The sequence below is a fragment of the Cebus imitator genome, unplaced genomic scaffold (genome assembly GCF_001604975.1).
Source record: "Cebus imitator isolate Cc_AM_T3 unplaced genomic scaffold, Cebus_imitator-1.0 Scaffold461, whole genome shotgun sequence".
Lineage (NCBI taxonomy): Eukaryota > Metazoa > Chordata > Mammalia > Primates > Cebidae > Cebus > Cebus imitator.
Window position 1 is genome coordinate 1,332,151 of NW_016107776.1, and position 26,675 is coordinate 1,358,825.

The following is a 26,675-nucleotide window of genomic DNA, read 5'->3' on the forward strand; positions in this document are numbered from 1 at the left end:
AGCAAGGTCCACTACCTGAGGTGTCCCCCTTTGGGGTCTTGGTCCTGGCCAGGCCACCAGGGGAGGTGGACTTTGACCTCATGATAGGTCCAAGGGCCCCTGTACTAAGCTGAGTTGACTTTTCCTTCTGGGACAGTGGGTAAATGGCTGGGTACATGCTGGACACAGCTGGCGTCTGGGCTTGTGAGCAGGGCTCTGCTCGCAATAGGCCAGCGTCCTCTTCCCTTGTCCCTCCGTCCATGTCCACCCCTACTTTCACCCTGAGGTAGGGATGGAGGTAGAAGCAAGGACAAGAAGACACTGGCCTATTGCGAGCAGAGCTCTGCTCACAAGCCTGTTTTGGTGGTGACAGGAACCCAGAGCAGGAAGGAACCTTTCTGGAGATGGGACTTGAACGCCTGTCTCTGAAGCCTCCACCAGGTTCATGTACACGACGCACACTCAGAACACACAGGATTTTCCCAGCAGCCTGCAGTCAACAGGGAAGGGGACTGGGCTGGGAGTTGAGATCAATACCAGGCCCCACTGTAGTCAGCTAAGGACAGGGGATGCCATTAAGAGCTTCGCTGTGTGAGACCACCTGGAGGGACTTACGGGGACACAGTCAGGGATGGGCCAGTAAGCCACCACCCTACACACCCTGCCCAGTGTGGCCATGCAGCCATTACCACTCCACCTGTGGGAGCACAGAGGCCCGGCCCCTGCAGTTCTGAACAGCTGCACCTGCACTCCAGAGGCCCTCTGTCCCCTCAGCCCAAGGCTCTTCCAGTCTGTCCTTCCTTCCTCCACTGTACCCTGGCCGTGCCCTCCTTCCCTGTAAAAATCTGACCTAACCTCCTCTCCAGCCTAACTCAGGCACCCCTTGTCCTGAAAACCACTCTCCCTGCCCCACTCCCTGAGAAGGAGTCTTCACCATTGGCAGCAGTCAGCCCATCTTGGCCATCACCACTGTCTGTGTCCTTGTCCTTTCCCTCACTGATGTGACCCTGTCAAGTTTGGGCAAAGGTCTGATAGATTCCCTGTGTCCTCACTACCTAAGCCTGGGGCCCTGCCACCTGAGCCTTTGAGCTACCGAGGAGAGGACCCCTGCTGAGGGCTGAATTCCCAGAAGCCGGCCAGGCCCCTGGTCTGGTGAGGTGTGGTGCTCACAGGCGCTGACAGGATGTGGAGGCCGCCTCCATCAAACCCTGTGGGCAGTCACGTTTTTGGAGGAGGAAAGTCTATTCACCCCAGGGTAGAAGGGTCTGGACTGCCCTGTTCACTCTGAAACTCTTAGAAATTTTGGTCAAAAACCTTCAATATAAAAAATTCCGACCCATACCTGAACCTTAGCACACAAAGCCCTGGGTGGGGCCCTACCTTCTGAGCCTGGGATCTGAGGCTCTCTCAAGTCACAGGAGGAGGAGACTGGCTTCTGGCCGCAGAGCCAATGAGTCCAGTGTGGCACTGGAATGCCAGGGAAGAGGGCAAAGTGAAGGAAACACTGGGCCTGGCACAACCCCAGCCCCACCCCAGGTCATCCTCCCTGCGGGCTCCACCCGCGTCCCACGCCCTCCAGGGGGCCTCACACTGCTCCCGTGCACAGCGGACCCCTTCACTTTCTGCTCCTGTATCCCATTCATCACTTCTGGCACTCCCCCAGATCCCGGCCACATTTCCCTACTTCTCCTGGCCGACTCCCTGGCCCTGCCTTCCATGGGTTCCCTCTGTGCCCTCCCCACTACTCTGCCCCTTCACAAAGTCACATGCTGCACCACCTGCACTGCAGAGTCCTGGGCCCTGCGTTGGGCCCCTGTCCCAGGACCCCCTCAGCCCTGTGCCACCGCTATCTGCACGTTCTTTCCCTCCCTCCCTCTCACATCCCACGCCTCACCCTGCAGGTATCCCCCCATCAGTTGCTGCTTTGCCCAGCTCCAACCAAGCCTTCTTAAGCAGGCAAAGGGCCCTCCAAGGGGCATCACCAGATTTCTGGGACCCTGACCCCGGTCCTTGTCACCCCAGTCTCTGGAGCTCCCGTCCTGCTCCTTGTGGCTTTCGGCTGCCCATCCTCCTGCTCTCCCTTCCTTCTGCCCTTCCCTCTCTGCCTCTTCCAGACCGGAGCAGCCGCTGTACTCTGGCCTCAGCCTGAAGTGGGAGCCCCTGCAGGCTTCAGCTGCCCTTCTGGGTCTAAGGACCTAACTCCTTTGCTTCTCAAGACCACCTTTCACTTTCCTTCTCAAGTTTTCCAATGTTTGATGGCCTTGCCTCTCCCCTGACCAAAAAATGCCAGGGCTGAAAAGGTCCATGTCCACTGTGGCCTGCGGACCTTGGCTCCCAGGACCAGCATGGTGGCTCCTCATGTTCCAGCATTGGGGGGAACAGCCCAAAGGCTGGAAGGAAGAGGCTGAGAACTGGGAGCGTGTGTGAGTGTGGAACCTGTTGGTAGCCCGGGTCTGAGGGGCAGGAAGAGACGGAGGGTGCTTGCTGGGAACTGGTCCTAGCAAGGGAGTAAAGGTGGAGCCCATGGCCAGCCAAAGGCACAGGTGGGTCCCAACCAGGCAGAAAATGTACCTTGATCAGGCCTCCGCTCTCGGTAAGGGATGGGGTCCCTGACATCAGAGAGCTTTAGAGTGTGGAGGACTAGCACTGCCCTGGCCCCTCTCTGGTTTCGGTGTCCCGAGTCACAGCTTGGTGCCCCTGGGCGGCTCCAAGGACTGCCGCAGGCACATCTGCTCATGCATGGTCTTCTGCAGGGCCTGGGTCTTCTCCAGATCCACCTGGACATATTCCGCCTTCTTGCCGGATGCGACAGAGCTTATGGATAACTGAGGGACACAGAGTGGAAGTGCAAATGGGAGTGTCTGTGAGTTCCTGGTGAGGAGGGGCAGGCCGAGGAGTGGGCTCTCCCGAACTTTCTCAGGGAAGAGGAGCCTCCACCTCCTGCTCTCAGCAGCCTGAGGGGTCTTGGGCTTTAAAGCCTCAACTCCAGGCTAACCTCACCTCCTGCTAGATGCCACAGCACTGCCAGCGCTTCTCATCTCCCAGGTCGCAGGAAGAGCCAGGCCCTTCTCTGGCCTGAGGATTGGCCAAGGCCTTCCCCTCGACCCACTCATCCATCCAGGGCAGGAAATTTCCCAGGTGCCAACAAGCACCAGCCCAGGCCTTTCCGGGGGAACCCTAGGTGAGTCCTATCTCCCCAAGGGGGTCAATGTGCAGAGGTGGGGCTCCCCACCCTGCCGTCTAGACAGGCTGGCTACATGTGCTTCCTCGAGAGGCTTTCCTGGGCCCAGAAGTTCCTTCTGAGGCCCGGCATCAATGGCTGGGCTCTGGGACCTCCCACACAGTGAGTTCTCACTGAAGAGTTTGGTCTGGAGGCAGGAAACTGAGTCCTGGGTCTCTCCTGATTTATTCTGCAACCTCCACAGGTCAGGGCTCTGCACAGTCATGTGTCCATCTCTACAGGGAGTCAGGGCAGACTGATCAAGGCACCACGCTGAGAGGGAAGGAACAGGAGCCCCAAGATCCAGACCGGAGCACCACTGAGCATACGAGCCAGGCCGGGCTGGGAGGGGCAAATGCTGCTGCTGGTGCTAAAAGGCATGGCCCCGCGGTCTCTCCCCCAGAGCCCAAGGGCTCCGCCCGACCCCAGCTCCACCCCAGGCACCTTGCTTGGCTGGAAGTCCACAGCCACATGGTGGATGCTACCAGTGCTCCTCGCCAGGGCTGAACTGCTGGTGCCACCGAGAACAGGAAATGCAGACCCCGGGTTCTGTTGTCACAAGGAGGAAACTCCTGCGGGTGAGTTTAGGACATGGACGGACCCAGCACCCACTGGAACACACCTGTGGGCATAGCTGCACACTCACTGGATCCTACTCTGAGCCACGCACTGGGACAATCCCTGCTCATTCAAACCCTCTCAGCAGTCCTGCGAGGCAGGCGTTACTACTGCACCTCTCCTTCACACACTGGATGCTGCACCCACTCCGTCCTCTGAAACTCCCACCCATGGCCCAGAGTGGGGCCATCTCATGAAGCAGCTGCCTTCCCCTCCAGTTCCCAGAGTTCAGCAGCGCCCACCACCCCAGGCTGCATGGTGCCTGCTCCCTTGGCAGCTCTGCAGGAGACACGCCAGGTCCTGGCTCCCCCAGCCTCCTCTCTAGAAGGCTGCCACCTTGCTGGGACATTCCACCTTGCTGGGACGTTCCATCTTGCTGGGACGCTCCTGAAATCTGGCTCTGGTGAGAAAGGCGGCAGTCCTGGGCTCTGGGTCATGGCTGCTTTGCTGGCTGGCTGGCTCATTCTTCCAATATCTACGCAGCAACTATCAAGTGCTGGCCACGATGCCCTCTTTAGTGCCAATCTAAGGGGGTCTTGTGCTCCACCTGCATCTCCACGGCTCTCACAGCCCTCACCTCGATGAGGAATGCACATATGTGTCTCCCTACAGCCAAGCAGACCCTCCAGCTCTGCCTCTTCCAGGGCAGGGCCCTATGACACCAAGTGACACCACCTGTGTCACCATCATGAGGGAGACATAGGCTGCCTCTGCTCTTCAAGTCTCAGACCCCCTCGAGGAGAGACCATCATCTTCCTAACTCTGATGACTGCTTGATAGACCTGTGCTTCAGTGAGGGTTTGCAGCAGGAGACCAAATCTTACCCCACTGGGCTGGGGTTAGTCAGCTGGGATAGCTAAGCTGGGAAGTGGGGACGTGAGTGTGGGTCCCAAGGGACTCTCAGGAGCCTTACAGTGACCCGCAAGGACTCACCAGGAAAACGTATCTCTCTCCGCTGTCTCCTGAGTCTGCGCTGGTGATGCCCTGCGTGGAGATGGGGTGTTGGGAGGAGCTGGAGTCAAAGGTGTGGCTGCTGCAGGAAAAAGACAAGGAGTATATCCTGGGCGGTCTCAGGACAGCTGTCAGGGCTCCAGCCTCCTGCTGCGCCCTGACCCCAAGCATCCATACCTCACCCTCTGTTACCAGATCAAGAACTGATAGAGGCGGGAATCATAATTCCCCCTTTACTGATGATCCTGTCTCCATTAGATGGGGACAGGGTCAGCTAACTCCACATTAATGTCGGCATCCATTTATCCTGACCACCCGCCAACGACCATCCCACTCACTCCTCCACCAGCCCGGTGGCCCCAAGCTCCTGTTTCCACTGACAGACACTCACCTGGCCCTAGACCAGGGCTCTGTGACAGGTGACTTGAAGGAGAGCTCATTGATGACCCTGTTGTTTCTCCGGTTGGGCGGTGTTGGGTTTGCTGGAGCAGGAAAAGAACCTTCAGTCATCAGCCAGTGATGCCTTCACACCCATGTTCACTTTGCTTCAAGGCCCATGTGTGCTTAGAAAAGCCCTTGCTGTCCACCCAGCTGTGTGTGGGGGGTTGAGGCTTGACAAGGCTCTATCAGCTGGGCCATTCTGAAGGGCCTTAGAGTCCTGTTCTCAGATTCCAGATCATATGTTCCTCCCACTGTCTCTATGGCCCCTGTATTTTCAGAATCCAAAATGGGGACACATAGTCTGACAACAGATTTTTCTGCCTAAATTTGACTTAATATAAAAATCAGATGCAACGTTTGAAATGGATTTGGTCCCCATGCCTGCCCCTGCTTGCCCTGGACAGGGCTGTGTAGCCCACCGGGGAAGGAGGTGGACGCCGTGAGGTGCTGAGGCCCCAGCACCACTCACTGAGGTCTGGTTCCCTGTGGCCAGACCCACAAGGCTGATCCCCACCCAGTTATCCCACTCCTCCCCTGAACCCTTTGCTGGCCCGAGGCCACAGGGGGAGGTGGCAGCGTGGAACCTGACCTCTAGCTCTTCTTCCTGGTCTACATGTGGTAGGCACAGGCCAAACTTCAGTGGCCTGGGCCACTGTCCCAGACACTCTCCTTCCAAACAAACCCAGGAAGCAGGAGTTACTATCTCCGTTTCACAGAGAAGAAAACAGGCTCAGAGAATTCACATGACTTACCAAAGTCAGACATTCCACATCCAGGATCTACCGGACCCCGAGGTGAATGCAGAGTCTCTGGACATTGTCAGGAGATGGAATGGGGAGACTTACCTTTCTGGTTAGGCTTGAGGCTGCGGTTGACAGGGGGCGGCTGGACCTCATGTCCCTCGCTGGGGTCTCGGTGCACAGAAAGCTCTGTGAGTGGGGAGCCGCGCAGGTCAAAGCAAACGGGTCTTGGGCCCACGGGGATGCAGGTGCTCTGGGAATCATCGCCTGCTCGCTCCACAGCCTGCAGGTCCGGGGAGCCTGGGCTCATGGGCACACAGCTGTCCCCAGAAGCAATGTTGTGCGACAGGCCCACAAGTGTTTTCCCTGGCTGGGGAGGGAGAGCTAAAGAAATGGCTATCACCACCAAGAACAACAGAGGAGTGAGAATTTCTAGACAAGGCAAAAAAAAAAGTCATGACTGGGTATTTTGAATCAAAGCCTTGATCACCTTGGCTGGGGACTATTGTCTTCAGCAGCCACCAATGGCCCAGACAGAAGTGCTCAGACAGAAGTGGCCCAGACAGAAGTGCTCCAGCCAGGAACCCTGTGCATGGGGCCCCTCTGGGCAGCCTCGGGGGTCAGATTTTAAAGCAGGTTCCATGACACAGTCACATGCAAAAGTGGAAGAGGTTTCAGTTCTTAACAGGTCCTGGGAGGTCAGGGAGCGCAGGCAAAGAGAGAGAAGAGAGTGGGGCAATGAGCAGGGTATCTTGGGGAATGGGGTGTGGGTCACTCAATTAAGGTTGGAGTAAATGCCTGGATGGTCCATTTAAAGGGAGCAACAAGAGAGTGGCGAGCCCAGTCTGCCAGCTGGGAGAGCCGACTCTGTGTTCCTATCTCTGGCCACTGACTGAAGCCACATGGGCGTGGTGTAGAACTGGAAACCATCAGAGTGACTACGTCCTCTGCCTCTGTTGTGAGAATGTTAACTACACTTTGGAGCTATCAGAGCGACCTTGGAAAGACTACAAAATCGGAGTAGAGGCAAGAAGAAATGAGATGTGTGGGCCCTTTTAGCCCTCCGGACCTGTAGCATCCAACTACAATTTGTGACAAATCTAGAGAATCAAACATCTTTAGTGGTTGGGTCCACCCGGGTTTCCGGATGCTGGGCCCAGGCAGAAGGCCGTGCGGGCCGTGCACCATCCACCTGCAGCCCTGACACAGCACTGGCAGGTCGGCATCTCGGGCCCTGATCAAGGCAAGGATCATATCAGATGTCTTGGCCCTGCATGGCGAGGTGTAGGGCGAGGTGCACTTCCCCAGACAAGGAGATTACTCTCTTCCAATGGCTGTGATTAGCAGACAAGGTATCAGGGAGCCTGGGGCTCTTTCAGGCTCCTAGGTGACCACCAAGCTGCAGGCAGAGCTGCCACAGAGCTGTGCAATGCAGCAGACCTAGGGAGAGCCTTCCTCTAGCTTCTGTCCCATCTGTCCTCTCCCTTGGTTACCTAATTTCCACCATCTTTAGAAGGGGCCTAAAGCCAGGCCTTGTTGCTTGTCTGACACCTTGGAGAACTGTGGTCACCTCTTCCAGATGGCAGCCTGGAATCCCAACCCCTCACCTGACTGAGTACTGCCCTTGCCTTGAGGCTCACACGGAAGCATCCCTGCTCCAGGGGACCTCACGGGTTACAGCACCTCCTCAGAACACCCAGAACCCCAGCATTCTGCACCCTCTGCTACCCACAGGGCTGGTAAGCCTTGTGATACTGTCTACTTAAGTACTCACTTTCTTCCAGACCAGGATACCTGCATCTCACTTATCCTAGAACTGAACTAGGGTTCTGAACTGAGGCAGGAACTTACGCAGGTTCCTAGGAGGAAGATGCTGTCACTCTTTGTGCTTTTAGTTCATGGAGTGTGACCTTTACCTCCCTGAGTCAGCCTGGGGACCCCTGGTTAAACCACACTCACCAGGAAAGAACTGACTCCCTCATGCATGGACTCGACAGGCGGGCCTGCACTCCCTCCACCACACTGGGGGTCCTCGTGGAAGGAAGCTACGACAGAGGAAGGAAATCCAACGTATCACTGCTGATCCATGTGCTGACGCCTCCCACACCCTCCCCAGTGCTACTCAGGGTCTCACTGATGCTCCAGAAGACAGGACTCTCAACCCCAAATGACAAGGTGTTACCCCTAACACATCCCTGCTCCCTACCACAACTCCTCCTGGGCTTCCAGGTCCAGCTCCAGTGTTACCACAGAGTGTCCCTCCTGGGCATCTGCCATCAGGGCACGCATATCCGTCAACTTCTACAGCACCACCACCCATCCCTTTCACCCACCTGCCACCTCCAGGAATAGTAAAGCATTCTTGTACTGACTTCTGCATGTCGGTTTCATTTTATTTTATACATAGATGTGAGCTCCAGACAGAAACCTGGTCTTTTTTTTTTTTTTTTTTTTGGGACGGAGTTTCGCTCGTTACCCAGGCTGGAGTGCAATGGCGCGATCTCGGCTCACCGCAACCTCCGCCTCCTGGGTTCAAGCAATTCTCCTGCCTCAGCCTCCTGAGTAGCTGGGATTACAGGCACACGCCACCATGCCCAGCTAATTTTTTGTATTTTTAGTAGAGACGGGGTTTCACCGTGTTGACCAGGATGGTCTCGATCTCTTGACCTTGTGATCCACCCGCCTCGGCCTCCCAAAGTGCTGGGATTACAGGCTTGAGCCATCGCGCCCGGCCTGAAACCTGTTTTATATATGTCTCTATCGTCTCAGTTTCACAGCATAAGGGCCTTCCTCAAATTGCGCAAACACTGAAAAGACTGCAAAGAGTTCTAATCCAGGATCCAGGACCTCAGGGTGAGGCTTATCTTTACCACTTTTGACTTTCAACCCTGAATGAGCCTACGCACTATGGGCCTCATGTAAAATGGAGAAAACAAGGCTTTGCCCCATCAAACCTTCTCATAGCTTAAGAGGAAGCATAACATGTTTTGCAAGGTATAAAAATGGAAGCAAAAGGAAAGGAGTTAATATTGATCTATTTTTTTTCATTGAGGACAGGTTATATGCAGATATAAAATACTCTCAGTAGAAAACAAATGACAAAAGAATCTAGATATTTGAAATACAAGTTTAGACTTCAAATAAAGAGATCCAAGTATAGGTTGGAAAATATTTTTTTTTTTTTTTTTTTTTTTTTTTTTTTTTTTTTTTGAGACGGAGTTTCGCTCTTGTTACCCAGGCTGGAGTGCAATGGCGCGATCTCGGCTCACCGCAACCTCCGCCTCCTGGGTTCAGGCAATTCTCCTGCCTCAGCCTCCTGAGTAGCTGGGATTACAGGCACGCGCCACCATGCCCAGCTGATTTTTTGTAGTTTTAGTAGAGACGGGGTTTCACCATGTTGACCAGGATGGTCTCGATCTCTTGACCTCATGATCCACCCGCCTCGGCCTCCCAAAGTGCTGGGATTACAGGCTTCAGCCACCGCGCCCGGCCTGGAAAATATTTCAAAGATCTCATTTTAACAGTCTCTTAGTCCACACTGGTTTGGCTCTGGTTTGGACTGATCTCCTAAATTTCTATTTTAAGTCTTTACTTTGATTTATACATGCATACACTATGATGACCAAATTCAAAATGTGCTATACTGTGGTTAACTACGAATGTTCTGTCTCCCTTAGTGGAGGCAGAGTCTGCACAGTCTTGCCGCTGTGGGTGTCTACTAACAGCCTCCAGTGCTGGGAGACCCAGTGGTCAAGCAACCCATGAGTATCAGCAACCCAGGTGGCTCCCAAGTTTCCCGTGGCCATGGGAGACCCCTGTTCCACCTCCCTCGCCCTCTGACTCAGTGAGGGCTCATACTGACCTTGCTGACATCGGCTGTTGTCCATTGCAGAGAGGGTATTCCACCTGGGGATGGCAGCAGCAACGGACCATCTGCTACTTTCACTGACTGAAGGTCTCTGCTGAGGGCTGCCCCACTGACATGCTTCTGCCAAACTTGCCTTGGGCAGGGGAAGGGAGACTATGGGCCCAGGAGTGGCCACCGCTGTGGCACAGAGGTTCTTGTCTAACATGACTGTCCTAGGGATCTGATACACTGAGAGTGGGGTGCCCAGAACACCACTGTTGTTCACCAGGTGGCCCCCAAACTCTTGGCACGGGGTGCTGCTGGGTGCCTTGAAGGGGTACACACCTGCATTATCTGCCTCAGATCCTGTGAGGCTGCCTCTGGTGTGGTCATGGGAAGCCAGGCTCCAGGGGGCTCTGCAGGGGCTGCCTCTGAATTCTGTATTGTGCTGGCTCAGCTTGGAAAGGCTATGGAAGCCATGGATGTGACCGCTGACCCCATCGACACTGTATCCACTAAGCTGTGCAAGATTTTGCAAGGCTGTGTGTCTTCTCATGAGGAATGAGGCCCCAGAGCCCTGGGAGAAGCTGGCACTCCTAAGAGAGAGAAAGATGGGAAGGGGCAGGGATGAGAGGAGGTCAGGACTGCTCCAGGGAGGCAGGCAGGCAAGCTCACAGCCCCAGGTAGTGAGACGATGCGGAGAAAACACAGGACGAGGAATTGGGCAGGCCTGAGGTTTGTCTAGTTTGGGGCTTCACTACATTGTGGCCTTAAGCAAGCCATTTTCCTTTTCTGAATGCCAGTTTCTCCATCTGCAAAATGGTGATTAAAAGCTCACTTTGCAGGTTGTTTAGAAATCAGACTCTAGTATATCTAGAGTCTAATTCAATCAAGGCAAGACCTTATTTCTCTCACCCCCCATGGCTGTGATTAGCAGGGTGATCAGTTTTACCCCCACAAAACAGATAGCAGCAAACCAGGTACACCGACTACTGGTTCCCTGCTGTATCACAGAATGTGCATATCTGAATGCTCAGGCTGAGAGAGGGTGGCAGGAAGCAGGAAGAAAGTCATCTCTTCTCTGAGTCTCAGTGTTCCCCTGTGAAGTAAACCAGCTCATGGGTGTTAATGTGGTAAATTATGAGGAACTACTCAAAGGTAAGCGACAGATTCATTTTCTACCAGATATTACGGGAGGTTAGAGAGGCAATTAGAGGGGAAAGTATCTATCTCCCGAAACCTAAACATCTATTGAAAAATGCTTTCCTGTTTAGCAACTATATCTGGGATAGAAAAAGTTTTGAAGCTGGGCATGGTGGCTCACACCTATAATCCCAGCACTTTAGGAGGCCCTGAAAGGCAGATTGCTTGAGCTCAAGACCAGCCTGGACAACACGGTGAAAACCTGTCTTTACTAAAAATAAAAATTAGCTGAGTGTGATACCTAACAAACAAACAAAAAAAATCCTATTGAAAAAATGGACAGGAAAAAGAAAATAAATCNACAACATATATACATATGTGTGTGTGTGTGTGTGTGTGTGTGTATACACACACACACACACACACAAATACAGAAATTAGCTGGGCATGGTGGCGTGCACCTGTAGTCTCAGTTTCTTGGGAGGCTGAGGTGGAAGGATGGCTTGAGCCCAGGAGGTCAAGGCTGCAGTGAGCTGAGATCATGCTATTGCACTCCAGCTTGGGTGACAGAGCCAGACACTACCTCAGAAAAAAAGAAAAAAGTTTTGAATTAAAATGTAGGCTTTGGGAGCTACAGCAAGCAGTAAAAAGAGCGGCTCAGTGAGTGAGGAGGGAGCTGTGTTGGGTTCCCGTGCTGCCACTGATAGTTCTGTGTGCCTCCTTGATGGCCCCAGACACGACCCAGGTCACACTGATTTCCAAGGGTCCGCCTGGCTCTGCAGCTCTACAGCCTTTGGCTTTACGAGAATGGTTTTGAAACTGGGTTCTATGTTCTGTGCAGGCGCTCTGGGAAACTGGAGGATGTAGTTCTGAGCAAGGACGGATCTAGGTCTTCTTCCGTATCTTTTATCTTATGATTCCTCCTAGGATTTCATGTGTGGAAAAAAGTAAGACTGGATCCTTATAGCATTGGTTCTCAGCCTCTTGAAGGCCACAGGCATCTTTAAGAAACTGAGCGAAAGCTCTCGGGGTGTCTCCCCAGAACGAGGCATGTGTCACATGCACATTTGCACTGTTTCTGTGGGTCACAGCTCTCTGAGGCCAATTTATGGAACTGCCTCAACAGTGTGCTCTCAGTCCATGGGGAGCTAATCCTTGGGGGATGTGGCCTCCGCTGGCTCAGAAGCTTAACAAAATGAAGGGAAGCAGGTATGCAGGCCAAGCTACCTCCTCTGCCCTCATGGGCCACTGAGCTTCACAGCCTTCCTCCTGGGCCTCTGCATTCCTTCTCCCTTTCTATTCCTCTCCACACACAAGACCAAGCCAACAGCGTGGGCCTGCATAACTGAACACTAGAGCATGCTGTTCACCAGCAGACAGGAGAGTGGAGGAAGACGCGGGGTCCTTGTGTTCACATTTGTCTTTGGTGCCTTGTCTTTGGTCTTTTGAAGTTTCCGGCTCTCTGGTGGATGTCCTACCTGGATTTGCTCCTGTGATGTTTGCTCCTGCCCCACTTTCCATCTGGGCCAGGCACAGTGGACACAGATGCCATCTGCCCTACAGGGCGGGTGTCACAGCAGTGGAGGTGTCTTGCACGCACACCACCACAATCAGGCAGGATGAACACAGGGCTGCAGACCGATGTGGATGAGCCCTCCCTGGTAGTGGTTGAAAAGGAAAAGCCTTCCGCAAAGCCTTCCATCTCAGTGAGCCTGGAAGGCTCAGCAGCAGCTGGCCAGACTAAAGATGAGAGAAGGGAAAAGCTGCTCCACTTGGAAGCAGCAAGATGCAGACCACAGCCTGGCAGTTCAAGAGGCTGCAAGCGGCTCAGGCTGAGAGATGACAGTGGAGAGGCCAGGCCAGCACTGAAGGGATCAGGAGCTTCGGAAGGATGTCAAGTTAGGGATGGAATGGGGGAAAGCACCTCAGGCGTCCTGTGGTAATCTCACGCATATTCAGAATACACCCATCATCCAAATCTATTTCTCCTGACTCTCTTGTCTTGGGAATGGCACCAGTCTCTCAATCCCGAAACCTGGGAGTTACCCACACATGACTTCTCACTCACTCACCAGTCAGCCCTAATGAGCCCGCCCTACCCATTTCCTCCCGATCCTTCTACTGGACCACGAAAGGTCTCATAACAAGTCTCCCTCTCATCTTCCCAGGGCCTCTCCAGGCCTCTTTATCCTGCCATTTACTTCCTAACCTCCCAGCTTAAACATCGTCATCGCTGTCACAGAGCCTTTAGGATAAAGCCCGAGCTCCCGGCTTTATTCCATCCCTTCTCTCCAGTCTTTTCTCCCTAGCTCCCCTTCCCACCGAGGATCCACTCACACCAGATGTCACTGTGTCCCCAGTGTGCTCCTCTCAGTGACATTTCTAGGCTTTGTCCTGTTGTCAGCGGTCCCTGGAAAGCTCCTACTCCATTTATCCTTCAAACTCAGCTCAAAAGGCACATTTTTTAAAGCATCTCTTAGACCCTCTACCACCAAGCATTACCAATCACCTGCATAACCGCTCTCGGAGCAGGCGGCAAGCTGCTATCTGCATCACAGTCCATGTTACTTATCTCCTCCACCGGACTGTGATTTTCCTGAGGAAGGAAGCCCTGTCTTGCTCATCTTTCTTTCCTCAGCACTCAGGTTAGTGCTTGTCACATAGTAAGTAATGAACAAATGTTTGCTGAAGGAACAAGCAAATAAATACAAAGCTACATAAGGAAAAGTTGGGTGCTGCCACACTTATTTCCTCAGCTTGGCCTGAACCCTTTGAGCCAGCAGATCCAAACCCTTTCTCCTTAAAACCCAAGTTCTTATGTCCCAGCATCCACCTGCCCCAGGTCCTGCTCCAGCTCGGATACTACTCACCCCGGAGCATGTCCCACATGGTCTAAACTCCATCCCTAGGCTTGCATGACTCGCCGCCCTGGAATGCTTCTCTAAGGCATCAAAATGTTACACCAAGTCCAAAAGAAGGCTTTCCATCTACAAAAGAATTACTGGTCCTTAATTCCCCTCCCATTTGAAGCACACCTTCCTCTGTGCCCCCACAGCACCTGGGCTCCCATCAGGACCTGAACTCCTGCCATCTTGTATGTGTTCTCAGGGTGTGAGCCTCCCCAGTCTCACCAGACCCTGTGCTCTTCTTCCCCGTTCCCACAGCACATGGGCCCCTATCAGAACATGGACCTTGCTCTGCCTTTTGTTGGTTCCTGGGTCTGTGTCTCTCTACTCCTAGCTGGCCGTGTCCTCCAAGACAGCAGAGGGCCACATTCTGTGCCCTGGAATTATGCCTAGCTTATGGTAGATGACACTGATGCATTTTGAGTGGGACTAATCATCGCTTTAGGCATCAGGTAAAAGGTAATCAAGGGAAGCCAACATGCCCAATTACCTACTCAAAGAACAGGAGCACCGTGCAAGCACCCAGGGCTCTGGACACCCTCCTCAATCCCTGCTGCAGTGTGCTTCCCTTGGGCAAGAATCAGGAGGAGAATTGTGTGGACTCAGAGGTCCTGGGGACCCCATTACACACTCGCACGCGGGCAGCATTACTATGACGTCCTGCATTGCTTTTGTTGGATGGATACCTGGGAACAGTGGATTTGAAGACAGGCTTTTCTTCCAGGGCTGCAGGCTGACAGAAACCTCATGAAACAGGTAAGACCCTGTGTCAGGCACATGACATGTGATGGCACTTAACATTTTCCTAATAGATCTGAGAGACATGTGTTATCCCTGCATAGCAGATGAGGAAAGCAGTAAGTGGCCAAGTAGGTACAGGGGGACACTAAAGCACAAGTGTGCAGGGTGCTTCCTGGAGGCTGCAAACAGTTCTGGAGGAAACACGCGCTCCAGCCAGCAGCTCAGTGCACCTGCCCTCCCATCCTAGGCTTTCAGCTAGACAGAGATTAGGAGCGTGTGGGGCTGTCACACCACCTCCTGCACATTCTTTGGTGTCAATATCAACCCAGATCTCCTCCCTGACTTTCAAAAACGGTTTCCTAGTTTTTGCAGCCACTTCCTTTTGCACTTGGTCACGACATTTAAGTAAATAAAGGCCTTACAAATCTAAATGATGGTGGCTGGCTGATGAGAACTTCGTGAAACATATACAAGTCTTAAGACACAAATCGATCAAGCGAAAGAAAGGATATCAAAGACCGAAGAGCAACTTAATGAAATAAAGTGTGAAGACAAGATTAGAGAAAAAAGAATGAAAAAGAACAAACAAAGCCTCCAAGAAATATGGACTATGTGAAAAGACCAAACCTACATTTGATTGGTATACCTGAAAGTGACAGGGAGAATGGAACCAAGTTGGAAAACACATTTCTGGATATTATCCAGGAGAACTTCCCCAACCTAGAAAGACAGGGCGACATTCAAATTTAGAAAATACAGAGAACACAACAAAGATACTCCTCGAGAAGAGCAACCCCAGGACACATAATCATCAGATTCACCAAGATTGAAATGAAGAAAAAAATGCTAAGGGTAGCCAGAGAGAACAGTTGGGTTACCCACAAAGGGAAGCCCATCAGGCTAACAGCAGACATCTCTGCAGAAACCCTACAAGCCAGAAAAAGAGTGGGGGCCATACTCAACATTTAAAAAAAAAAAGAATTTTCAACCCAGAATTTTACATCCAGCCAAACAAAGCTTCATAAGTGAAGGAGAAATAAAATCCTTTACAGACAAGCAGATACTGAGAGATTCTGTCACCACCAGGCCTGCCTTACAAGAGCTCAAGGAAGCACTACATATGAAAAGGAAAACCGAGTACCAGCCACTGCAAAAACACACCAAAATATAAAGACTGATGATACTATGAAGACACTGCATCAACTAATGTGGAAAATAACCAGCTAGCATCATAATGATAGGACCAAATTCACACATAACAATATTAACCCTAAATGTAAATGGGCTAAATGCCCCAATTAAAAGACACAGACAGGAAAATTGGATAGGGTGAAGACCCTTCATTGTGCTGTATTCAGGAAACCCATCTCATGTGCAAAGACACATATAGGCTCAAAATAAAGCGATGGAGGAATACTTACCAAGCAAATTGAAAGAGAAAAAAAAAGCAGAGGTTGCAATCTGAGTCTCTGATAAAATAGACTTTAAAGCAACAAAGATAAAAAAAGACAAAAAAGGGCATTACATAACGGTAAAGGATCAATGCTACAAGAGCTAAATATCCTAAATATATATGCTCCAACACAGGAGCACCCAGATTCATAAAGCAACTTCTTAGAGATGTATGAAGAGACTTAGACTCCCACACAATAATACTGGGAGACTTTAACACCCCACTGTCAACATTAGACGGATTAATGAGAATGAAAATTAACAAGGATATTCAGGACTTGAACTCAGCTCTGGACCAAGCATCCTAATAGACATCTACAGAACTCTCCACCCTAAATCAACAGAATATACATACTTCTCAGCAATTCTAATTTGAATACATCAATTCTAAAATTGACCACATAATTTGAAGTAAAACACTCCTCAGCAAATGCAAAAGAACAAAAATCAAACAAACAGTCTCTCAGACCACAGTGCAATCAAATTAGAACTCAGGATTAACGAACTCACTGAAAACTGCACAACTACATGGACACTGAACAACTTGCTCCTGAATGACTACTGGATAAATAATGAAATGAAGGCAGAAATAAAGATGTTCTTTGAAACCAATGAGAACAAAGATACAATGTAACAGAACCTCTGGGATACAGCTAAAGCAGAGGGAAATTTATAGCACTAAATGCCCACAGGAGAAAGTGTGAAAAATCCAAAATCAATACCCTAACATCACAATTAAAAGAACTAGAAAAGCAGGAGCAAACAAATTCAAAAGCTAGCAGAAGACAAGAAATAACTAAGACTAGAGCAGAACTGAAAGACGTAGAGACATGAAAAACCCTTCAAAAAATCAATGAATCCAGGAGCTGGCTTTTTGAAAAGATTAACAAAAGAGCTAGACCACTAGCCATATCAATAAAGAAGAAAAGAGAGAAGAATCTAACAGACACAATAAAAAATGATAAAAAGGATATCACCACTGATCCCGCAGAAATACAGACTACCATCAGAGAATCCTATAAACACCTCTACACAAATAAACTAGAAAATCTAGAAGAAATGGATAAATTCCTGGACACATACACCTCCCAAGACTAAACCAGAAAGAAGTAAAATCCCTGAATAGACCAATCACAAGTTCTGAAATTGAGGCAGTAATTAATAGCCTACCAACCAAAAAATGCCCAGGACCAGATGGATTCATAGCCGAATTCTACCAGAGGTACAAAGAGGAGCTAGTACAATTTCTTCTGAAAATATTCCAAACAAAAGAAAAAGGGGGACTCCTCCCTAACTCATTTTATGAGGCCAGCATCATCCTGATACCAAAACCTGGCAGAGACACACACAAAAAAAGAAAATTTCAGGCCAATATCCCTGATGAACATCGATGTGAAAATCTCCAATAAAATACTGGCAAACTGAATCCAGCATCACATCAAAAAGCTTATCCACCATAATCAAGTCAGCTTCATCTGTGGGATGCAAGGCTCGTTCAACATGCACAAATCAATAATCGTAATCCAACACATAAACAGAACCAATGACAAAAACCACATGATTATCTCAGTAGATGTAGAAAAGGCCTTCAATAAAATTCAACACCGTTTCATGCTAAAAACTCTCAATAAGCTGGGTACTGATGGAATGTATCTCAAAATAATAAGAGCTACTTAGGACAAACCCACAGCCAATATCATACTGAATGGGCAAAAGCTAGAAGCATTCCTTTTGAAAACTGGCACAAGGCCAGAATGCACTCTCTCACCACTCCTATTCAATATGGTGTTGGAAGTTCTGGCCAGAGCAATCAGGCAAAAGAAATAAATGAAGTGTATTCAAATAGGCAGAGACGAAGTCAATTAGTCTCTCTTTGGAGATAACATGATTGTATAATTAGAAAACCCCATCGTCTCAGCCCAAAAACCCTTTAAGCTGATAAACAACTTCAGCAAAGTCTCAAGATACAAAATCAATGTGTAAAAATCACAAGCTTTCCTATACACCAATAATAGAGAACCAATTAATGAGTGAACTCCCATTCACAATTGCTACAAAGAATAAAATACCTAGGAATACAACTTACAAGGGACGTGAAGGACCTCTTTAAGGGGAACTACAAACCACTGCTCAAAGAAATAAGAGAAGACACAAAGAGTTAAACATTCCATGCTGATGGATGGGAAGAATCAATATTGTGAAAATGGCCATACTGCCCAAAGTAATTTACAGATTCAATGCTATTCCCATCAAGCTACCATTGACTTTCTTCATATAATTAGAAAAACTACTTAAAATGTCATATGAAACCAAGAAAAGGTCCGTATAGCCAAGACAATCTTAAGCAAAAAGAACAAAGCAGGAGGCATTATGCTACCTGACTTCAAGCTATACTACAAGGCTACAGTAACCAAAACAGCATGGTACTGGTACCAAAACAGATATATAGACCAATAAAACAGAACAGAGGCCTCAGAAATAATGCCACACATCTACAACCATCTAATCTTTGACAACCCTGACAAAAACAAGCAACAGGGAAAGGATTCCCTATTTAATAAATGGTGTTGGGAAAACTGGCTAGCCATATGTAGAAAACTAAAACTGGATCCCTTTCTTACATTGTATACAAAAATTAACTCAAGACGGATTAAAGACTTAAACCTAAAACCTAAAACCATAAAAACCCTAGAAGAAAACCTATGCAATACCATTCAGGACATAGGCATGGGCAAAGTCTTCATGACTAAAACACCAAAAGCAATGGCAACAAAAGCCAAAATTGATAAATGGTATATAGTTAAACTAAAGAGCTTCTGCACAGCAAAAGAAACTATCATCAGAGTGAACAGGCAACCTATAGAATGGGAGAAAATTTTTGCTATCTATCCATCTGACAAAGGGTTAATATCCTGACTCTACAAGGAACTTAAACAAATTTACAACAAAAAAGGAACAACCCCATCACAAAGTGGGCGAAGGATATGAACAGACACTTCTCAAAAGAGGACATTTACTCGGCCAACAAACATGAAAAAAAGCTCATCATCACTGGTCATTAGAGAAATGCAAATCAAAACCACGATGAGATACCTTCTCATGCCAGTTAGAATGACGATCATTAAAAAGTCAGAAAACAACAGATGCTAGAGAGAATGTAGAAAAATAGGAATGCTTTTACACAACGGTGAAACTGTAAATTAGTTCAACCATTGTGGAAGACAGTGTGGCGATTCCTCAAGGATCTAGAACCAGAAATATCATTTGACCCAGCAATCCCATCACTGAGTATATACCCAAAGGATTACAAATCATTCTACTATGAAGACACATGCACATGTAGGTTTACTGCAGGCCTATTCACAATAGCAAAGACTTGGAACCAACCCAAATGCCCATGAATGATAGACTGGATAAAGAAAATTTGGCACATATACACCATGGAATACTATGCAGCCATAAAAAAGGGTGAGTTCATGTCCTTTGCAGTGACATGGATGAAGCTGGAAACCGTCATTCTCAGCAAACTAACACTGGAACAGAAAAACAAACACTGCATGTTCTCACTCATAAGTGGGAGTTGAGCAATGAGAACACATGGACACAGGGAGAGAACATCACCCACCAGGGCCTGTTGGAGGGTGGGGGGCTAGAGGAGGATAGCATTAGAAGAAATACATAATGTAGTACGATTGCGTCAGGCGGGAACCATGGCAGTGACCAAGGAACCCTTACAGATGGACCTGTACACGCTGCCCATGGCAGTGACCAAGGAGCTCTTACAAATGGACCTGTACGCGCTGCTAGGCATTGAGGAGAAGGCGGCGGACAAAGAGGTGAAGAAGGCATATAGGCAGAAGGCCCTCTCCTGCCACCCAGACAAAAATCCAGATAATCCCAGAGCAGCTGAACTCTTCCACCAGCTTTCTCAGGCCTTGGAGGTGCTGACCGATGCTGCAGCCAGGGCTGCCTATGACAAGGTCAGGAAAGCCAAGAAGCAGGCAGCAGAGAGGACCCAGAAACTTGATGAGAAAAGGACGAAAGTGAAGCTCGATCTGGAGGCCCGGGAACGGCAGGCCCAGGCCCAGGAGAGTGAGGAGGAGGAGAGCCGGAGCACCAGGACACTAGAGCAAGAGATCGAACGCCTGAGAGAAGAGGGTTCCCGGCAGCTGGAGGAACAGCAGAGGCTGATCCGGGAGCAAATACGCCAGGAGCATGACCAGAGGTTGAGAAGAAAGACAGAGAATACTGAAGGCCAAGGAACCCCCAAACTAAAGCTAAAATGGAAGTGCAAGAAGGAGAATGAGTCAAAAGGTGGCTACTCCAAAGACGTCCTTCTACGGCTTTTGCAAAAGTATGGTGAGGTTCTCAACCTGGTACTTTCTAGTACGAAGGCAGGCACTGCTGTGGTGGAGTTCGCGACCGTCAGAGCTGCGGAGTTGGCTGTCCAGAATGAAGTTGGCCTGGTGGACAACCCACTGAAGATTTCCTGGTTAGAGGGACAGCCCCAGGACACCATGGGCCGCAGCCACCCAGGACTGTCAAAGGGCTCAGCGGTGTCGGACAGGGACTACGAGAGCCTCGTCATAATGCGCATGCGCCCAGGCGGCTGAGCAGCAGTCAGCTGATTTCACGGGTGCAGCGGGAAGATGAGGAGGGGCCGCCCACATTGCCCCAGCTCCTGCCACCCGCCCCCCAGCCCTTTTCTTCAATGTCACCAATAAAATTTTTTGTTTAAAAAAAAAAAAAAGAAATACATAATGTAGATGATGGGTTGATGGGTGCAGCAAAGCACTATGGCACATGTATACCTATATAACAAACCTGCACATTCTGTACATGTATCCCAGAACTTAAAATATAATAAAAAAAATAAATTAATTAATTAAAATAAACTATAGTGTGAAGTAGAAAAAAATCTAAATAATGTCCCTAAAAGAAGTAGAAAAGAAAAAAACAAACCCCAAATTAGAAGGAAATAAATAATACAGTTCAGAGCAGAAATAAATAAAATATCAATGAAACAGAAACTTTGGCTTTTGAAAAGATAAACAAAATTGACAATCCTTTAGCTAGATTAACAAAAAAATGAGTGAAGACTTAAATAAAATCAGAGACAAAAAGGTGAAATTACAACTAAGACAAAAATTCAAAGGACCATCAGAGATTATTATGAGCAACAACAGCCAAAAATTGGAACATCTAGAAGATTGGATTAATTCCTACACAAATACAACCTAGCAAGGTTGAATCATGAAACAACAGAAAACCTGAACAGACCAACAAGTCACAAGATAGGAGCAGTAATAAAGAGACTCCCATCAAAGAAAAACCCAAGATATGATGGCTTCTTCAGATGTCTACCAAACATCTGAAGAACTAACACCAATTCTTCTCAAACTATTCCAAAATATTGAGGAGGACGGAATACGTCTAAACTCATCCTATAAAGCACTATCTTGGTATCAAAAACAGACAAAGATACAACAAAAAAGGAAACATCCCTATGTTTATAACAATATATTATGAAGATAATTCATCATGATCAAGTGAGATTCATCTCAGGGATACAAGGAGGGTTCAACATATACAAAGGAATAAACATGATACACCACATTAATAGATTCAAAAACAAAAAGCATAAGCTCATTTCAAAATATGGCAAAAAGTTATCTGATAAAATGCTACAAACCTGCACAATAAAAACTCTCAACAAACTACGTATAGAAGGAACATACCTCAAAACAATAAAGGCTTTATATGTAAAACCCACAGGTACCATCATACTGAACAGGGAAAAATTAAAAGCCTTTCTGCTAAAATCTGGAACAAGACAAGAATGCCCACTTTTACACTGTTATTCAACATGGTACTAGAAGTTCTAGCCAGAGCAATGAGAAAGGAGAAAGAAAGAGCATCCAAATTGAAAAGGAAGAAGTAAAATTGTCCATGTTTGCAGAAAATATAATCTTATATTTAGGAAAACTTAAGCCGGGTGCGGTGGCTCACGCCTGTAATCCCAGCATTTTGGGAGGCTGAGGTGGGCAGATCACCTGAGGTTGGGAGTTCAACACCAGCCTGACCAACATGGAGAAACCCCATCTTTAAAAAAAAAAAAAAAGAAAGAAAGAAAACTTAAAAAGACCATGCCAAAAGGCTGTTGGAACTGATCAATGAATTCAGCAAAGTTAGAGGATACAAAATCAATGTGTAAAAATCAGTAGTATTTCTATATGCTGTCAATAGCAAACCGTCTAAAAACAAAATTAAGAAAGCAATCCCATTTACAGTAGCTACAAAAAATACTTAGAAATAACCTTAAAGTGAAAGATCTCAACAATGAAACTATAAAATATTTGTTAAAGAAATTAAAAAGGACAGGTAAATGGAACAACATCCCATGTTCATGATTGCAAACATCAATATTGTTAAAATGTCCATACTACCTAAAGAAATCTGCAGAGTCAATGTCTATCAAAATATCATTCTGTATTCTCTAAAGAAATAGAAACAAAAATTCTATTTCTATGAAACCACACAAGAATCAGAACAGCCAAGGCAACCCTGAGCAAAAAGAACAAAACTGGAGGTATCATATTACCTGACTTCAAAATATACTACAAAGCTATAAACAAAACAGCATGGCACTGGCTTAAAAATGGACACACAGAGCAATGGAACAGAATACAGATCCCAGAAATAATGCATTCAATAATACAGTCAACTGTAATAATGCATTTACAGTCAACTCATTTTCAACAAAGATGCCAAGAATGTACATTGGGAAAAGAATAGTCTCTTCAATAAATGGTGCTAGGAAAAATAAATGTCCATATGAATGTCTGAATGAAACTAGAGCCCCATCTCTCACCCTATATAAAAATCTACTCAAAATTGATTAAACATGTAAATGGAAGACCTGAAACCATGAAACATCTAGAAAAAAACACTTCAAAACATTGGTCTAGCTAAAACATTCTTGCATAAGACCTTAAATGCATAGGTAATCGGAGCAAAAGTTGACAAATGGGATTATATCAAGCTAAAAAGCTTCTGCATAGCAAAGGAAAAAATTAACAAAGCTAAGAGACAATCTACAGAATAGGAGAATGTATTTTCAAACTATTCATCCAATAAGAAATCTACAAGGAACTCAAATAACTCAATGGACTAAAAAAAAAATCAAATAATCAGATTACAAAATGGACAAAGGATCTGGACAGACATTTCTCCAAAGAAGACATACGAATGGCAAACAGGTAAATGAAAAAATTATCAACATCACTAATCATTAGGAAAATGCAAATCAAAACTACAATGAGATATCATTTCCCCTAGTTAAAATGGCTATTATCAAAAAGATAATAACAAATGCTGACAAAGGCATGAAGAAATGGGAATGCTCTATATACTCTTTGTAGGCATGTAAATTAGCACAGCCACTATGCAAAACAGTGTGGAGGTTCCTCAAAATACTAAAACTAGAATGACCATATGATCCAGCAATCTCACTGCTGGGTATATGTCCAACATTTGTATTATCTTGAGGTTCATATCTGTGTCTTCTGATTAGAACTGGTTAAATTCTGCTGGCTCTCCATAAGCTGAGAAATTGTGAATTACATCCTGACTGTTGTGCATGTTGTGTTGTGTGTAGACTGTGGGCTGCCATAATCCTTGGGAGAATGTTGATGTTTCAGTTTCTGCAGGAAATCAACCTGTTTAGGTTGAGACTACAAGTTCTGTCTCTCCTGTGTGTGGTAGTTCCAAGCTGCGCTCAGTTCATACAGCTCTTTTACACTGGTTTGGGTCTTTCCACACACGTGTAGCTCAAGGTGAACATAAGACTTGAGTGGTTTCATGCTCAGAATTAGCAGATCCCTTCTCCAGATCACTCTGCTCTGGAATCCTTTCTAGCTCCACTGGGCTCCTTTCTGGTTCCTCTACCTAGAAAGATGGGGTTTCCAGGAAAGTTTTAACCACTGGCCCCGCTGTGCTGCTTTGTGTGGGCTCACCCTGGAGGCAAATTCATGGAAGACAGAAAATTGACCTCTGTGTATGTGCTGCTCCAAGTTTTTCTCTGGTCCACACCCTGCCACCTTTCATTTACATCCAGAGTCTGGGTAATTGTATTTTGGATGTGTCCAGTTAATGTATTTATTTTTAAAGTCTCTGCAGGCTAGCTCCAAAATCTGGGTCTATTCTGGTCTGTTTCTATGTACTGAGTTCTCTAAACTGTGGGTCAACTTTTAACATTTGCTCATACTGCTAGCAGTTTTTCATCATACGCTGAATATCTGGGATCTGTTCCAGGAAAGGCCATGGATGGATCTCAGTTCTTTCAAGAGTCAAATCTCTTCCAGTTCCTGCCAGAGTTTTGATTGCTTGTCAGTGTCTTCAAACAGCTGTTTTCTAACACCCCAGTTTCTAAGTCTTCAGTAGCTTTAGTATGATGCAAGCTACCCCATGACCACCAGAAACAGTATTGTCTTTCTGGACTTAAGAAAGCTTCCTTCCTATTTTTCATCTCCCCTTGGAATTTGGCAAACAGTGTTTGAACTTTTCTGTAGAAACTACCATGAGATATTGCTCATTGCCCTCTCACTCCCTCATCCACACAAGGAAAACAGAGACAGAGGACGGCACAGCACAGCCAAGGGCCGGTGGCAGTGCTGTTCCCAAGCTGTAGACAGTTCTTTCTCCTCCACTGTGCCATCTCACTACAGCTCATGACCATTGAACACTGATCATCTGCTGATGTAGACTTACTATGTGCCCTGGCTGTGTCCTCAGAGTATCTTAACACAGAAATCCACAACATGACATCCATAACATCCAGAACATCTTAACACAGAAATCCATAACACGAGGCAGGCATCCCCAAATGCTAGGAGAGAGAACTTGAAAAACCGCTGTGGTGAAACAGAGAAGAAACCAACTCCTGCTGGAAAGGCTAACAGGAATTTCACAGAGAAGGGAAGACAGAGAGTGGACCCTCACTGCTCATGCAGGCAGAGGTATTTACATGTCTGCCTCCTTTTGCTTCAGCTGTGTCATGGGAGTGCAGGTGTTGGTGTCTGTTAACGTAACAAGCCTTCCACATAAAGTGTGGCCTGCAGATGAGCTGCACTGGCGCCATCAGACTGTGTCAGCAAGGCAGGACCGCAGGACCCACCCCAGGTACACTGATGAAAACAAGCATCTCAGCAAGCTCCCCGGGTGTTCCATGTGCATGTGAAAGTGTGAAGGACACTAACAGGAAGCACTGCTGCATCTTTCACAAGAACGATGACTGTGAGACCTCAGTTCTCTCTGCCCAGGCATTCATACATGCAGTAGAGGGAAAGGGGCACAGGAAGAACCACAGGTAACATGGACCGGGCATCTGCCACCGTGCACTTTATGTGTGTTCTGCCACCTTAGTCATCAGCCTTTGAGTTAGTTGTTTCCATTCTGAAGATAAGGAAGTTGAAAGGCAAAGAGGTTAAATTAGTGGCCTAAGATTACAAGAAAAGTGGCAGAACCTGAATTTGGCTGATGCCAAGCCTGTGCCATGCTTTCCACTGCACTGTACTGCCTATCCCTGGTCTGGGACTCAGGAGAGGCAGGTACTGTTGTGGTTATGCCACTAACTAGTTCAGTGACCTTGGCTAATTCATTCTATCTTTCTAGAACGCAGATCTTCATGTATCAGTTGACGGAAATGGAACTGCTGATAGTTCACAAATGAAGGAATCACATTGCTTCAGGAAAACGGGTGGTGGAAGCGGCCTTCAGACTGAGTGTAGGAGCCCCTGCTGTGTGACAGAAAAAGGATTAGGAAACCAGGGGAGAAGCAAAGTGTGGGGCAAAGAGCTCAGGACAGATGTGAGGACACCTGGGTTCTAGTCCTGCCTCTGCCATTTGATAGCTGTGGGCCTCAGGTGCTTCACCTATAAAATGGAGAAAAATGATCTTTCTGGCTATCTCTCATATGTTTGAATGGTTCAAGTGAGATTATGTATGAAAATATTTTCACAGATGTCATGAAGTGATCTATTAACACAGCCATTTCTCTGTCTGCCTTCATTTTCACAGCATGATTTAGGTATTTCTAAACTAACTAACCAAGGAGCGTGACTGTGATCTGCATGCCGTGGTAGCAACGGAGCACTAGCTCTGGCCAAGCCCATCCCCTCTGCACATTTGCCTGCTCCCACACTGGGAATAACACGTGATAAAACTGGTGTATGCTCTGCCCCTGTGAGAGAGCCAGTGATGTCAGAGAAGCAGAGGTCATGGCTCCAGAGCAGGGAGTCCCTGTGAAACCACCTGTGGTGATGGACATGCTGCCCACCTGTGCTAGTCACTTCGGTGGCTACTGAGCACTTGACTTGTGGCTATAAAACTGAGAAACTGAACTCGAAATTTCATTTAACTTTAAATAGCCACGACTACAGCTACAATGGAGCAGCACAGCCCACAATACAACTGAGCCATGGATCTGGTCAGCAATCTTAAGGTTTCATAGCTGTCCTCTTAAGGCCAACACATAAGCCAACTTTGTGATTGCAGTTCTGAAACTCTAGCCTCGAATGCTTTTTCCCCCAATCAAACAAAATTTTCATGGCATGATTTTTTTTTTTTTTTTTTTTTTT

At 47.7% G+C, this 26,675-nt stretch overlaps 2 protein-coding genes across 2 annotated transcripts in view; one reads left to right on the forward strand and one right to left on the reverse strand.

Annotated features, from left to right (window-relative positions):
* Positions 1-338: 338 nt before the first annotated feature.
* GAB4 (GRB2 associated binding protein family member 4) overlaps positions 339-26,675 on the reverse strand; it is a 40,064-nt gene continuing 13,727 nt past the window's right edge. The window contains 7 exon segments of the mRNA XM_017512031.1: positions 339-2,804; positions 3,644-3,748; positions 4,751-4,847; positions 5,160-5,250; positions 6,055-6,319; positions 7,909-7,994; positions 10,142-10,392. Of these exon segments, the coding sequence (XP_017367520.1) occupies positions 2,661-2,804; positions 3,644-3,748; positions 4,751-4,847; positions 5,160-5,250; positions 6,055-6,319; positions 7,909-7,994; positions 10,142-10,392 (1,039 nt within the window). The 3' untranslated portion in view covers positions 339-2,660.
* On the forward strand, positions 19,797-20,768 carry LOC108291651 (dnaJ homolog subfamily C member 17-like). Its single transcript, XM_037732653.1, has one exon. It carries the CDS (start codon positions 19,797-19,799, stop codon positions 20,649-20,651), a length of 855 nt encoding a protein of 284 aa, XP_037588581.1. The 3' UTR covers positions 20,652-20,768.